We start from the raw sequence: 14,246 nt of genomic DNA on the forward strand, positions 1-14,246 counted from the left end.
TTCATCCTTTTCTTACTTTCCTCCCCTTTTTCCCAAGCTAAGTGCTAACTACTCTTCAAGACTTTCAAGACTCACATTAAACTTCAGTTATCCAGAAATAACAAATATAACAAATATTTACTGAGGGTACCTTATTTTCCAGGTACTGTTCTGAATGCTGAAGTATTAAGCTGAGACAAGGTACCTGTTCTCAAACGGATTTAACCTAGGGGTTGGAGGCCGGAGCAAGATATGCAGAAAATAAAGCAGGGCAAAGGGGCTAGAGAATTTGTGTGATGGCACACTGCTGTTTTATAATCGGATGATCAGGGAGGGCCTTGTACCTCCATGAGTCAGTTCCAGACTGAGTTAAGTAACTCTGTGCTCTGCTCATATAAACAGATGCTGGCTTACTTCCTGGGCTCCTCTGCTAGTCCGGGACTTCTTGAGAGCAGAGACTGCTCATCTATGCATTTCTGTTCTCTAGCACATAATCATTCTAAGGACATGTACCCAGCACTGTTCTGGGTGGAGAGGTAAAGCCACATAATAAGTGCTTGAAAAAACAATGTTTGGAATAGACTGATAAATATTTGAAATGATAACAGGAGAACCTCAAATATAAAAATTTCACTTTATACTTAATATTTCTATAATATATCAATACTAAAACAGGGACAAAGAGTTAAACAAAATAGTAACGTATTCCTGAAACTATGCATGGTAGGGAAGTACAAATTAAAGAAACATTTCATATGAGAAATGTATTTTGCTCTGTATTTTAAAGCACTGAGACTAAATTCTCAGATGTGTAAGAATTTTGGAAACAGTATAATTAAGGGAGAATTTTGCAAGGAATTGGGAAATAGATTGTATGTATAGAGTGAAAGTAGGTGATAACACTGTATAGGTAACACTATTGGTTTAGTTGTGGGAGTATTTCATTTACTAATGATAGATAGGAACAAGTTTAAGGCTATTGGTATTTTATCACGAAAAACCATAATCATGTTGCTGTTAACCTCACTGAAAGCAAAGGAAAAATTAAAACTGAAAGGTGATGTTTTATCTTATTTTTTTCCTCTTATATTTTCAGATCCTTTTTGTAAATTTTTGGCATTTTTTTAAGACTAAAACTCCCTAATTATGATCAACTTTCTTCTTGTTATTTTTATTTTGCTTGGTTTTACTTTTTCCAATAAAAAATGTAACTCAAAATTACAGAAAGTGTATAAAATTGAAAAAAAAATGTATGTATACACACACTTAGAGTATACATACTTCTACTACACTAAACCACTTCACCTTGAGTATATTCTCATTCAAATCTATACATTGCTTTTATTCACTCATCATAAATATTTCCATTAATATTACAGCCTTCATAATGATCTTTCACCACAGCTGTAAAATATTTCATCCAGCAGATGGAAGATCACTTATTTTACCATTCTCTTATTGTTAGGCATTTAGGCAACAATGTTGCAATTATTATCTCTTAGCAATTAGTTTATTTCCTTTGCTCTTTCCCTAGGAGATATCAACAACTGTGGGATTATTGGTTTAAAGGGTATGAACACTTTTAAGGTTTGGGAAAAAATCAGAAGGATCACATCAATTTACACTGCCATCACCCATGTATAAAAGTACTCACATCACTGCATCCTTGCCAGTATGAGAATTATCTAATTTTTTCCCATTCACTCATGCATTTAACACTGTACTTAACTGTTTCAATTTTCATTTGAATACTACTAGAGTTCAATATTTCTAATTTTTAGTTATGAAAGATGACACTGCTACTTCAGCAAGAAACCATATTGAGCATAAGTCAACAGTTCAAGGCCATAAAAATAAAATAAAATAAAAATGTTTAAGTTAATTTAATCATGGCATGATTAACTGTTATTGTGCTCCATGATAATTAGGCATTAATGGCAAGCAGTTCATGTAAGTGGCTATTATTACTATTATTTACACATAGCCAGATCAAGCATTCTTAGATTTAGGGAGGGCTGGACCAAGGGGGGATATAAGGGTTTTTTTAGGCCCCCATAAAGATCCCTTGATCTGGAACCAGATGTGACCCAGAAGGCAAGTTCTCTTTCTTCCTTAGCTCAACAAAGCCTCTATAAACCAAGCACTAAGTAAAGATCACAGGCACTATAAACATAGTCTGGCTGAAGGTAGACTAGAACTTACTTTATTGACAAGCAAAGACGAGGCCCAGTCAGATGTAAGTCAAAGAGCTGACCAAAGAAATGCCCATTAAATCTCTTGTCTCCTTTCTATGATTATTCCTCAAGCTAAGGATCTAGGTTTTCAGCAAGACTTCTGAAGAACTTTTAAATCCTGAATTATTTCCATTTCCTTTCCCATAGAGAAAAAGAAAGGACCAGAGGCTCAACATATTCCTATTTTCCCAATCCACCTTATTAAATTATGCAGGTGGGATCTGGGTAACAGGATTTAAAGGACTTGCCTCTGCCAAACACTGTCTGAATGCCCATGCATTAGATTCTTGATGTTTCTAAGCACATAATTCTGGGAAAATTAGAGAAAGTTAGGTGCGTGAAGGGTAAGAAGGGGTAACAGTAACCCACACCTCACTGTGAAATTAATTTAACTAGACTGATTTTAGGTTCTTAGAATACTTTAGTCTGAAGCATGCAGAGGACAGGAATAAGAATTCCAATATGGAGAGGATGTAGTGAGAAGCCAAACGAATTAAATCATTTTGAGGTTACTTAAAAAATAACATAGCTGAGGACAGTATACTACAGAAAAATAGGGAAGAAGGCCAAGCTTTTGATAATAGAAATGTATGTTTCCATACACCTTGGGAGTTTACAAAGCCCATTACCATTGACCACACTACTTAATCCTCAGAACAACCCTGTACTGAAACTGAGACCCAGAGATATTAAGTAACTTACCCAAAGTCACATAGGTAGTAAGTGGCAGAGCCGGGACTCGACCCAGGTCTTCTGATTCCTCCTGTGCATTTCCAGCTCCCCTGGAGCTGAAGCAGGGGCAGAAAGGGAGGTGGAAGTAATTTGCCCAAGACCAGCCTTGCCCTCTCCCCTTCTTTTAAAGGCCAAGCAGAGCAGACATTTAACTCTTGCAGTGACCCCTTTTTATCAAATTCTCTCAGGATATAGCACACAGAAATCTGAAAATGTATCTCAGCCTTGGACTCAAGAATGGCAGTAAGTAGTAAATGATGTCAGAAGTAATTTTGGCAGTACTTTGCCACTGATGTGAAATTTACTGGAATCTCAAAGTATAGTAAATCTCATTTCAGAAAGCAAAACTTATTTTTATAAGTGAAATTATTTAAAGCAGTATGTTTAAAATTTTCTGTTTAGCAGTTTCAGTCATACCTTTCAAATTATACCATTATAAATATTATTTTGAAAAATATCTAAGAACCAAGATACTAGTTCTACATTTAAACTACTCTACAGCTATTTTGGTTTACCTTAATGATCAGTGATTATTTTAACTAAAGCAATTAAAATCATTAGAATGGACAGAATATTCAGTCTTTTTATAGCCAATTTTAAGTATTTTCAACAAATTAATAGGAAAGTGTATCATTTTCTTGAGATGTAAGTCTTATGTTCATTTCTAAATTATATCTAACATGTTCCTAATGTAGTCTTTTATAATTAATTTTCTATGACAAAATTTAGAGTTTTCAGTCTCCAATTTCTTGAATAGTTCCTTAATTTTTCTTAGGGAATTATATATTTTAATTTCTGATCTCAATTACTTACATTTCTAATACATTTTAAACACATTCAGTGAGAAATTTTTCTCTTCTTTGCTTATTTCCTAAGAATGCAAGGATACAATTTAAATCAACTGGGCACATTGATTTGATAACAACTTTTTACCATTTCCAGTACATCTCAGTCCCTAACAGTCTTTGCATTTATGAGAACTACTATCAGTAGGGCTAGATGTTAAATAAGCATCAATTATAATCAGGGATTATGAAAGATCAACCAGCAATATCAGTTTATTTGTGGCCAAAGCTTTTAGAGGCTTTTTAAACTTGAAAAGATGCCCTATGCAACCAGACTTCATTTGAGGATCAGTCTTGTCTGAGATGGAACATACCCAACCTAATATAATAGTTAAAAGCCACGTGAAACCTTTAAGATTAATAAAAAGGCAAATATTTTAAATAAAAACAAAAAAGGAAGAGGACAAGGAGGAGGAGTCTGGATAAGGAGGAAGAAGAAAAGAAGAGAAGGGGAACAAAACAGAAGAGAAAAAAAATGCTTACCTAGAATAAACAAAAAATTCTGAATAAGTACTAACACTCTCAAACTCTTGATATGCCTCCCTTTTTCCCCTCGCTTTAAGACTTCAATTCCATATTTAAAAAATCTAATTGTTTTACATACTCATGGTCAAGTTCAGGAATTCCTAATAATAATAATAATAATAATAATAATAATAATAATATTTGTATTCTCTGATCATTTTATGAGGTAAAAAAAGGTACTTTTTCCATGTTATTTTCAGCCTTATTTACATAAGGCTCTTCAAGATAAAGGATCATTATATTCTCTCAGATCATTCATTAAATAGTACTAAAAGTGGTTATCAACATTAAAAAAAAGAACACAAATCCATACATTTTAAAATTTGAACCATACAGAAACAGAATTATACTTTGTATAATAAGTTCATATCTTATCCTAATATCTTACTTTGTATAATAAGTTAAGCACGACCAAAAGGACTTACCCTAATTTCTTAATCACATGATCTGGGGGGAAATGAGCATACTTCAGGCAAGATAAAAATGCCAGTAAGAGGTCATTATAAAGTTAATACTAGTTTTAGAAAGTCAGTGTTAGCTTTCCCAACTTACTTCCTTCTCATTATCCTATTCTTTTAATGTGCATAACAAAACTGTAATCAAGAACCATGCCAACAATGGTTCCCAGACTGGAACAATCTCAGTCTGATGGAGGCCTTATTAATATTTATTAGGTGGCTTCTGAAAGGAAAGAAATATATATCTTCTACTTCTCTTATATCTTTTTAATCCTTGGGTATATAGGGCAATCTGTTGTCCAAAATAGCTTTGCTACAAAAAGAATCAGAGAATATTTATTGAAAAACTATCCTATTAAACTGTTACACTTGGATTTGATGTCTGACGAAGGACTCTTCAGTAATAAAGGTGACCACCAGAACTACATAAATCATTCAACACATAATTTCTGACCTCCTTCCACTGTTTTAGTTATCAGGCCACTTCATGTGCTCACTAAAAGCTCTAATCCCTTCAAGCTCTAAAAGACCTGGTACAGACAGTATGTATCTATCCCTTATTTATAGAGTTCCTATGCATTCCCACTAGCTATTGCCCAGCCATAAATTCTGCCCTTGCTTATAATTATAAGTACCTGAAAAGGGCAGGTTTCTTAAAATAAGAATTTAAAAATAAATTAGAATTTTTGTCCCTCCAGATCACTCAGGTGAGCCCTGGAATTATATCCAAGATGATCAATTCATCTCACTTAATTGCTGGTACCAGGAAAACAAGAACAGAAGATCAAGAGCAGTAAAATATAAGAGGCTGCTTATTTTCTAGGAAGTTTTTAACAAGCTTTTAACTAATTAAAACAATATTATTGAAAAGCTTTAGGACATACCAGCATATTAGCAAAAAAAGCAATATAAATGTTGAAACAAAATAGAATTTTTAGTCTTTTAGGATTCTCCTTCACTTAAGAATGTTCACTTACCCAGTGGAATTAACCTGCTTTGACACTTTCTTTTGAAATGTCATCTTAACAAAAAAAGGGATTTCACATTTTGCCTTAGACTAGTTTATTGGAGAATAACAAATACAAAACCCAAGTAAATGGTGAAAATGCATTATTGCTGGAACATGTAAATATCATGTGGGTTATCAGATGAAAATTATAGAGAAGGACAGCAATATTATAAAGCTATAATGGTAGTCTTCACAAATGACAATTTCTAAAAGTTAATAAATAGACGTTTCCAGAATCAGAGTTAAGCTAATATAAAATTAAAAGACCAGTGAGTTACGTATTTGTAACACAAGATCTTTTTTTTTTTTTTAAAGATTTTATTTATTTATCAGAGAGAGAGAGGGGAGAGAGAGCGAGCACAGGCAGACAGAATGGCAGGCAGAGACAGAGGGAGAAGCAGGCTCCCTGCCGAGCAAGGAGCCCGATGTGGGACTCGATCCCAGGAAGTTGGGATCATGACCTGAGCCGAAGGCAGCTGCTTAACCAACTGAGCCACCCAGGCGTCCCGTAACACAAGATCTTAATTTTATTTTTATGTAATAAAATACTATTACTAATGACACGAGTATTTAGAAGGGACCTAAAATTTCAGGAATATATTCTGTCCTCTATTCAAAGAAAAGTTAAGAATCTAAAAACATATTTGAGGATAAAATTGTCTTTTATATATTTAGTCTCTATTTGTAACACAAAATTGAATATTATGTTACTAATAAGACGTTTGGAACATCTAAAACAATATATTTAAACATAAATCTTCATCCTATTTTAAAGCTGGGAAATTTGAAACTAGAAGGAAAGTAACAAGATAGTTAAGATCTTTTCCAAAATATATCCCATAGACTTTCTGTCACAGGTTAAAAAAAAAACAAACAAACAAACCCCCACAGAATTCCATGAGCAAATAGGTTTGTGAAGCTATTATTTAATCTCTCTCTTAGAGATTAAAAGACATATCACTGGTATGAATGTTAAACAGTAATTTCTAAATAAAAATAATAAAAAATAAAAGCATTCAAAGCTAATTAACATAAGCTCATAGATCTAATAAGCGATTTAGCAAGGTTGCAGGATAACTACAAATCACTGAGGAAGGAAATTATAGAAGACCTAAACAAATGGAAAACAAAACAAAACAAAATAAAATACATATTGTCTTAATAAGTCCCATAATAAAAAAACCAAACTTAATTTTCCTTAACCCAGCATTTTCCTTTAACCAGAAAGCGGAACACACTTCAGAAAATCCTGAGCTAAGTGATCTAGACATTAAAAAATATACACACAAAATTAGTGACTTTTGTATTCTTTTCGTGGTTTAAGTTGCTTAACTAGAGCCTCTTCAATTATGTTTACTCTTTTTTTTTTTTTTTAAGATTTTAGCGAGAGAGGGAACACAAGCAGGGGGAGTGGGAGAGGGAGAAGCAGGTTTCCCGCTTAGCAGAGAGCCCAATGTGGGTTCCATCCCAGCACTCCGGGACCATGACCTGAGCCCTGAGGCAGATGCTTAATGACTGAGCCACTGAGGCACCTCCAATTATGTTTACTCTTAATAAACTATATGGGTTTCTTTTTAAGGCAAATAAAATGTACTCACTGTTGTAGTACTTCCTTTCCCTTCTGAATGGGGCTCTCAGTCAATAACAGGTTGCTAAGGGAGTTATATCAAGCCAAGGTGTAAAACTGTTGCTAGTAGTTCTCAAGTTTAAAAGAATTGGAAGCTCTATAACACTTGAGTATTTCACTCAAGGAGACAGATCAACTCTACTCTTTCCTAGAGATGTGATAGTGAAGCCTATTGTTCATGATTCTAGAATAAATAGTACATGTCCAGTAAAGTTCAGAAAATTAAGCTCAGGAGGAAGGGTAGTCCACAGACATCAAAAGATACCACCTTCTTCTAAAGGTTAAAAAAAAAAAAAAAAAGCCAAGAGGATATAAGGCTGTTTTGGAAATAGAGTGAAAGCAGAGATACAACTAATAAATGAGATGGCCAAAGTTAAGAATATAGAAAAACAGTGTTAAGTAGAGACACAAGATGACCATGTAAAATTAACAAAGAGAATCAACAACTGACAACTGACTATGGTATGCAGTCAAATATGTATCCTAAGTCCCCTTGTAGCCAGTCACCATCAGGGTTCACAATCACTGACTTCAGAGGAGATGTGCTGCGTGGGCTCCATCTGAAAGTGAATGAAGTCTGTGGCACAATGAGCAATATTCTTTTTCTGTTTTTTTAGGTGCAGATGGAAGAGGGTCAGAAATTTACTTGAAACTACAATAGAACTGAGTGCATTTTTAAAATTCAAGAATGCCCCTTCAGATTTATAAAAATCTTTAAAATACACTGACATGAGTGTCTAGTCAAGGTACATGCCCAATGGAAAGGTGACATATTTGGAAACAGAGAAATAAAACGAAACAAAAATATTCCTCAAATTCATTTATTTTACTATTTTATTTCCTGTGCAGTGAGTATATTAGCAAGTCTTTTGCATTGTATGCAAAGGAATGGTAAAATTCAGTGCAGTTTGAAATTACAGTTTTAAAAGCCCTGGTAAGTAAAGTAAATGAAAAAACAAAAATTTACACTTGGAAGAAAGCAAGGCTTGAGCCTACTTAGAGCCTACTTAATCAAAAAAGTCAAAGGAAAAATACTTCACCTGACAATCCCAGCACCCTTCAGCTAAAGGTCTCACCCATGATGTCTCCTTATGACTACTTTGAAGGAAAAAGCAAATCATATAATACCCAGCATAAATCTAAAGCATCATGGATTCAATTCCTAATTAACCAACATCATAATTCAGGGTTCCACACTTTAGGTTGCTATTAATAAAGCTGAGACTTAGAAAAGAAAAGATTAACCTATTATCTATTGGCATGCACTTATACAAAAAGAAAATGTTGCAGATTTTTCAGTTATGCTAACTTGATTCTTAATGTTAATATTCAAATAATTTAAGGCTTGGGTTGTTTTATGAATTACAATTAAAGTTAGAAACAAAATCATAGTATAACTATAGTTACTTTAAAAAGACAGACAGCACATCTTCAGTAATATCCTGACATGTTACTTCACTTTGGAAGTTATTTCACCTTTGGAAAAAGTAACATGAAATAATAATATAACCTGTACATTCATTGCTCAATAAAGAACAACTCAGATTACCCAGAAATCTTTTAAAGGTGCTTTGATATATATAGTTCCTTTGAGTAGATCACAATATATTAAGTTATCAATAGCAAAATTCAAACAGTACTTTTTGTACAGGCTCTTAAAATTATTAGCTAGAGTATTATTCTCTTAGTATTCATTTAAATGGTGAAATAAAATGTCTCCATTGAATAATAGAGCAGGGTCAAAACTAGATATCAGTGTTTTCATAATAATCTGTTAGGTCTGGTTGTCACAAATGAAATATGGGCTTCAGGGGGTAGAAACCAACAGTATTAAGTGGACATATCTATGCATATGGCACACATTTATGAATGAATAATCTTTCCCTCTATGTGAGCAGCTTTCATATCTCCAGTGAAGTATTGCATATTCTACTACCTCCAGTGGGAATTGTGAAAGGTTGGGTCACTGATGAAGAAATAAAGGCTATCAAATACAACCAAACTTTATTAAATTAAAACTTGAAGATATTGCATGGAATCCCCAAATTCCATCACCTGTGATTTGAAAATTATGTTCTTAAATGGGGCTAAGCTAGCTGTACAGTTTCATTCTGATTAATTCTGTTTACACCACAACAAAACAAAACAGAACACAATGAGTTCTGCCCATATGACAATGTTTGAAGGGAAAATTTCCCGAGATAGGTCTGGTGGAAAAACATGTATTTCAGTGTTTCAGTGACCTTAATCAACTTATGCTTTTAGTGCAGAAATTTAAGTATGGTAAATTATACCCACTAATTTATTTAAGAATTATTAGCAAGAATGAAAAACTTCTGGACTACGATCAAATACGTGCTTGTACTTTTTATTGGATACTAATTAGCAGAACCTCACTGTTATATAATTCTAATTTTCCTTTGAAGTTAATGATTTCTATAACAATTGTCCTCTTTTTAATATCTATTATGATCTTTTGATATCAAATACAAACTAGCTATAGCCTAACTTTATCACTACATCATTAAAATTACTAACATGACCTTGTTCTAATACATTTAGGATCTATTTTAACTCATTAATTTATGTATCATAACTCACAATCTCCTTCCTCATTAAATAGGTTAGGGCTTTTTTGATTATATATTTCTTTTTAATATTTTTATTAGTGATAGAATAATTTATAGTTTTTTATGAACATCATTTGAATTTAAAAAGGTAACTTTCAAATGTGCTCCAAGGATGTCATTATAAAATATTTGTACAAAGTTACTTCAAAAGTAAAACCTGAGATAGCTTCTTTTGTAAAGTATACTAAAACTGAAAAATATATATATATATCATAATTCTTTAAAAAAACAGAACCCAAACCCTCCTAAAAACAAATTTTACTTTTTAAATAGATAAGAACTTTTAAAATAGAAAAAAATCATTAAGTCATACTTTTTTCTTCCACATTAATTTTATATTTAAACTAAGGTGGAATAAAGACCTAAACATTATTTAAATTACAACTTCAGTAAACAAGATTTTTTCCACTTGTATTTTATCTTAAAGCTTCAAGAAGAAATAAAAAAGACCCTCATAAGATATTTGTTTCATGTAACTGGAACTATAACTTTCTTCTAACTTTGTGCGGTGCACACGGATTTTTGTGTGTTTTGTGCACTAACATATCCATCACCTAGAGTAACGCAGCACCTAATAGATGTACAATGAATATTTGTTGAACAGATGAAAACAGAAAAACATTTAAAATAGGATGATCATCTAAAAGGCAGTAACAATCCATCTGTCTAAAATTACTGCCTAAGATGGTGTTAAGGCCTTAAGAACTAAGCATTATCTACATGATCACAATTATTGTTGAAATAATAGCTGAACCAGATCTTTTCCTGATATTAAGAAGTACTGTGAATTTATAAAAAAAAGTTTAGAAGCCAGCCAAGTTCAAAAACATTTCTTGGGATATAAAAGCCTCCACAGAACCCAGGTCATAAAAATACTTGGAAAATCAAGACCTGACAAGTGTCTCTCCAGGGTTAGGAAAGCAATTCAGAAGCAACTACACTCTAAAAACACAAAAGGTTTGTCTCAGCAGCAGCGCCAGGGTATTTTACAGTAATTCCAAATTGCCTGTGGCATCTTTTTACTGGTTTCCCGGTATAGGCTTTAGAGTTAAAAGGAACCAATTTGGAAAGGGCCTGCAGGAAACACAAATAACAATTTGCTCTGCTCCCTAATGTTTTCTCATACAGTCATCAGAAATAGAAAATAATGCACTTTTTTTCCTATATAATTTTACAAATAATATGAAACTCACTAATGCTTCATCTACTTTGGAAAAATAAGGAAAATCGTATAATGTTTAAAGAACATTGGGGGAAAAAAGTGAGAGCATTCATCCAGTTAAGAAAAGTCATAAACCCCACACTATGTGGGATATTTAGAGAGCTCATTATAATAAAGACACTAAATTTAAAAGGTAATATTTAATGACAGCTAAAAGAACCAGGTGAAATCTAGCTAGAACACAAAAAAATCAAGGATGACTTACCAAAAAGTTTACTGAATCATTTTGGAGGAAATAAAATATTTAATCATAATCAGAGCATACATTTTCACCATCTAAAATATCATCATTGATTATGTTCTGGAAATAAAAAGATGTATCCAAATGGAAAGGGAAAATAAGTATTTAGTCTACAGAGCAAAGGTGAATAACTCCTAAACTTTATAAGAAAAATATTAACTCTTGGATTTAAAGTATTAAATTGATTTTCATTTTAATTTTCCATACGAGAGACTATGAATTTAGTCTCTGAGTCTCTTTAGATTTCATGCTTTTTATTTAATGATTTACCCTTATGCTTTAAGAGACAATACAGGCAACTGATTTCTATAAAAGCTTTTGGTTTATATGCAAGTTTTTGGGTTGTTTTTCCAGCAAACTATTAGAAAACTCTTTAATGAATAGTCATTGCTACATTTAGGAAAATGACGTTCTTCCAAAATCTTACACCAATAACAAACAAACTCTTTAATAAAAGATACAATATAATACCACAATTAAAAATAGTGCAAGAGTTAAAAATTAAAAATTACACAATCCATGAGTGAACAACTGTGTTAAGGCTTCTAAAAACTTCACTCTACCTTTGCAGCCCTTTAATTTTTCTAGTAGGACTTGTCAATTAGCATTTTCTTCTTATTGATTTAGGGAATATTTGCTTTTGATTAACTTAAAACTTGTCACAAAGAATAAGTGCTCATAGACCCCAACATTAATACTCTCAGAGGCCAGGAGAACACAACGCTAACTCTACGTTAAATGTATTGACAACTGCATGCACTCTGGTTCTTCAGGGGCTTTTTATGGAAAAATGCACATACGTATTTTTTTTTTGAAATGGAGATGAATGAAGATGATGGTGACATCATCTGCATATCAAGGAGATGCTTCTACAAACTAAGTCAGATATTGAAGCAGATAAAGAAGAATGATCTTGTTCCCCAAAACAATGTTTATGATGCAAAAATATCTGCTATATTAATTTACACAAAATCATAAAATATCAACAATCACAGGAGAGAAAAATACCAAAATCTTCAAAAGATTTAGTGATTCTATCCTGCTTCTTTCTGTAAAATACTTCAAGCATTTTACAAGATTTTTAAGCTGACTGCAAAAAAGTAAATTGGTAAAAAAATGGAATAAAACATAGATGAATATTCACAAATGGGTAGAAAGAATGTGAAAGTATTGCTGTGGTTCCTAATCGCTACATGGGCTGTGACATCTGATAAAGTTATTGTCCAGCTAAATTTAAATGGACTTAAAATCAATGATAAAGCAATGAAGACTATCAAGGCGGGGAAAGGCAAAGCCACTGACTGTAGAAAGAAAATTATCACTCAGTACCAAACACCTTTGAATGGAAGAGCTACAGTGAGGAACGACAAATGTGCTCAGCAGTTATGGCCACCCTAAAACAGAGAAAGGAAGTAGAAAAGAGGTAAAGTAAGGAAGCAAAATATTTCTCTAGGGAGAAAAGAATAAAATCAATCTCTTATCAAATCCTTTAAAAAATTAAAAAAAAAAAAAACGAAAGGTAAAAACTCTATTTTGACCCTTTGACTGTAATAGTTAAACACATTTGAAAGCACATTATGAACACCAAACCCGGACTCATCTTCTAGAAATACAGACTTAATAAATAATTATTTTTACCATCAAAATGAGATTAAGAGGTATTAATGGAAAAAAAGAGAAAGAAAATAGCCAGTCATATGAGAATCAGAGGGGCAAAGATATGGTTACGTCAAGTTTCCCAAGAAAAGAAAGACATAAATTAAGTACTGATGGTATTTTTCAGTCTTTTTTAGAGAAAAAGTGTCTAAACTTTAGACAATGAGAGTGAGGAGAAAGATCTCTTAATTAAATATATGAAACATTAGTAATATATTATAAAATATGAAATGATAAATTATCTAGAAAATTATAGTTTTTCTAGAATAAAAAGGTAAAGAATAAAGTTCCATGGCCCAAAGCATAATTACTGGTACTAGGCTTTTTGTTGTTGTTTTATTTCTTTTGAGGAGAAGGGATGGGGTATGGGTAGGTGACACTGAGGTGGTGACAGAAAAATGTAAGAAGACCAAAACTAAACTAAAGTCAGCAAATGAGGAGACACTACATATTTCAATGATAGGCTAATGTCTGAATAATACAATTTCATAGTATATATTGATATTTTAGAGAAACAGAAACAAATTAGACTTCTAATGATAAGTTTATTAATAGCTACTTATAAATTAGAGAAGGGAAATTTAAAAAAAAACTGTATGAAACTAATATTAATATGCCTTACCCTCCTGATTTTCTTGAAATGTAACTGAGATTCTATCTATACAAAGTCACATAAGTCCTTATATGAAATAGACTCCCATGAGGCCAATAGTTCTAAATTACATCATCAAAATTATCACAGAACTTTGATATACATTGGGCAACAAAATCAAATAATTATTAAACAGATACTATCGTCAATCTGTACATACACATATGTAAATATATATGTAGTACACACAGCATGACTTTATGTATAATTTAAAGTGTTTTTCTTAATTTGATATGTAACTAAAAAAAATAAAGAATATACACGTATCCAACAGGGATTTAAATCTGACAACTGCTGCACATAATTTAGTCAAATTTTAAGGAACAAGCTAGGAAGGAACAAAATATGCACAAAGACTTGCAAACATAAAAAAGGGCACCTATTTCCAAAGCATAATATAACAAAGCATTACACAAGAAAAGTTAATTCCAACGCA

The 14,246-nt window shown here is 32.4% G+C and overlaps 1 protein-coding gene across 5 annotated transcripts in view; it reads right to left on the bottom strand.

The window, feature by feature from the left end:
• TDRD3 (tudor domain containing 3) overlaps positions 1–14,246 on the bottom strand; it is a 164,663-nt gene that overhangs the window by 21,066 nt on the left and 129,351 nt on the right. For 3 of the 5 annotated variants that reach the window (XM_045076599.1, XM_045076598.1, XM_045076602.1), the window contains exon 13: positions 2,916–3,001. The exons of the other annotated variants lie outside the window; for them this stretch is intronic. In XM_045076599.1, coding sequence (XP_044932534.1) covers positions 2,916–3,001 — 86 coding nt within the window. The remainder of the gene's footprint in view (positions 1–2,915; positions 3,002–14,246) is intronic. 5 annotated transcript variants of the gene reach the window in all.

Source organism: Mustela putorius, unplaced genomic scaffold (genome assembly GCF_011764305.1).
Source record: "Mustela putorius furo isolate JIRA1106 unplaced genomic scaffold, ASM1176430v1.1 tig00000179_pilon_pilon_pilon, whole genome shotgun sequence".
Taxonomy (NCBI): Eukaryota; Metazoa; Chordata; class Mammalia; order Carnivora; family Mustelidae; genus Mustela; species Mustela putorius.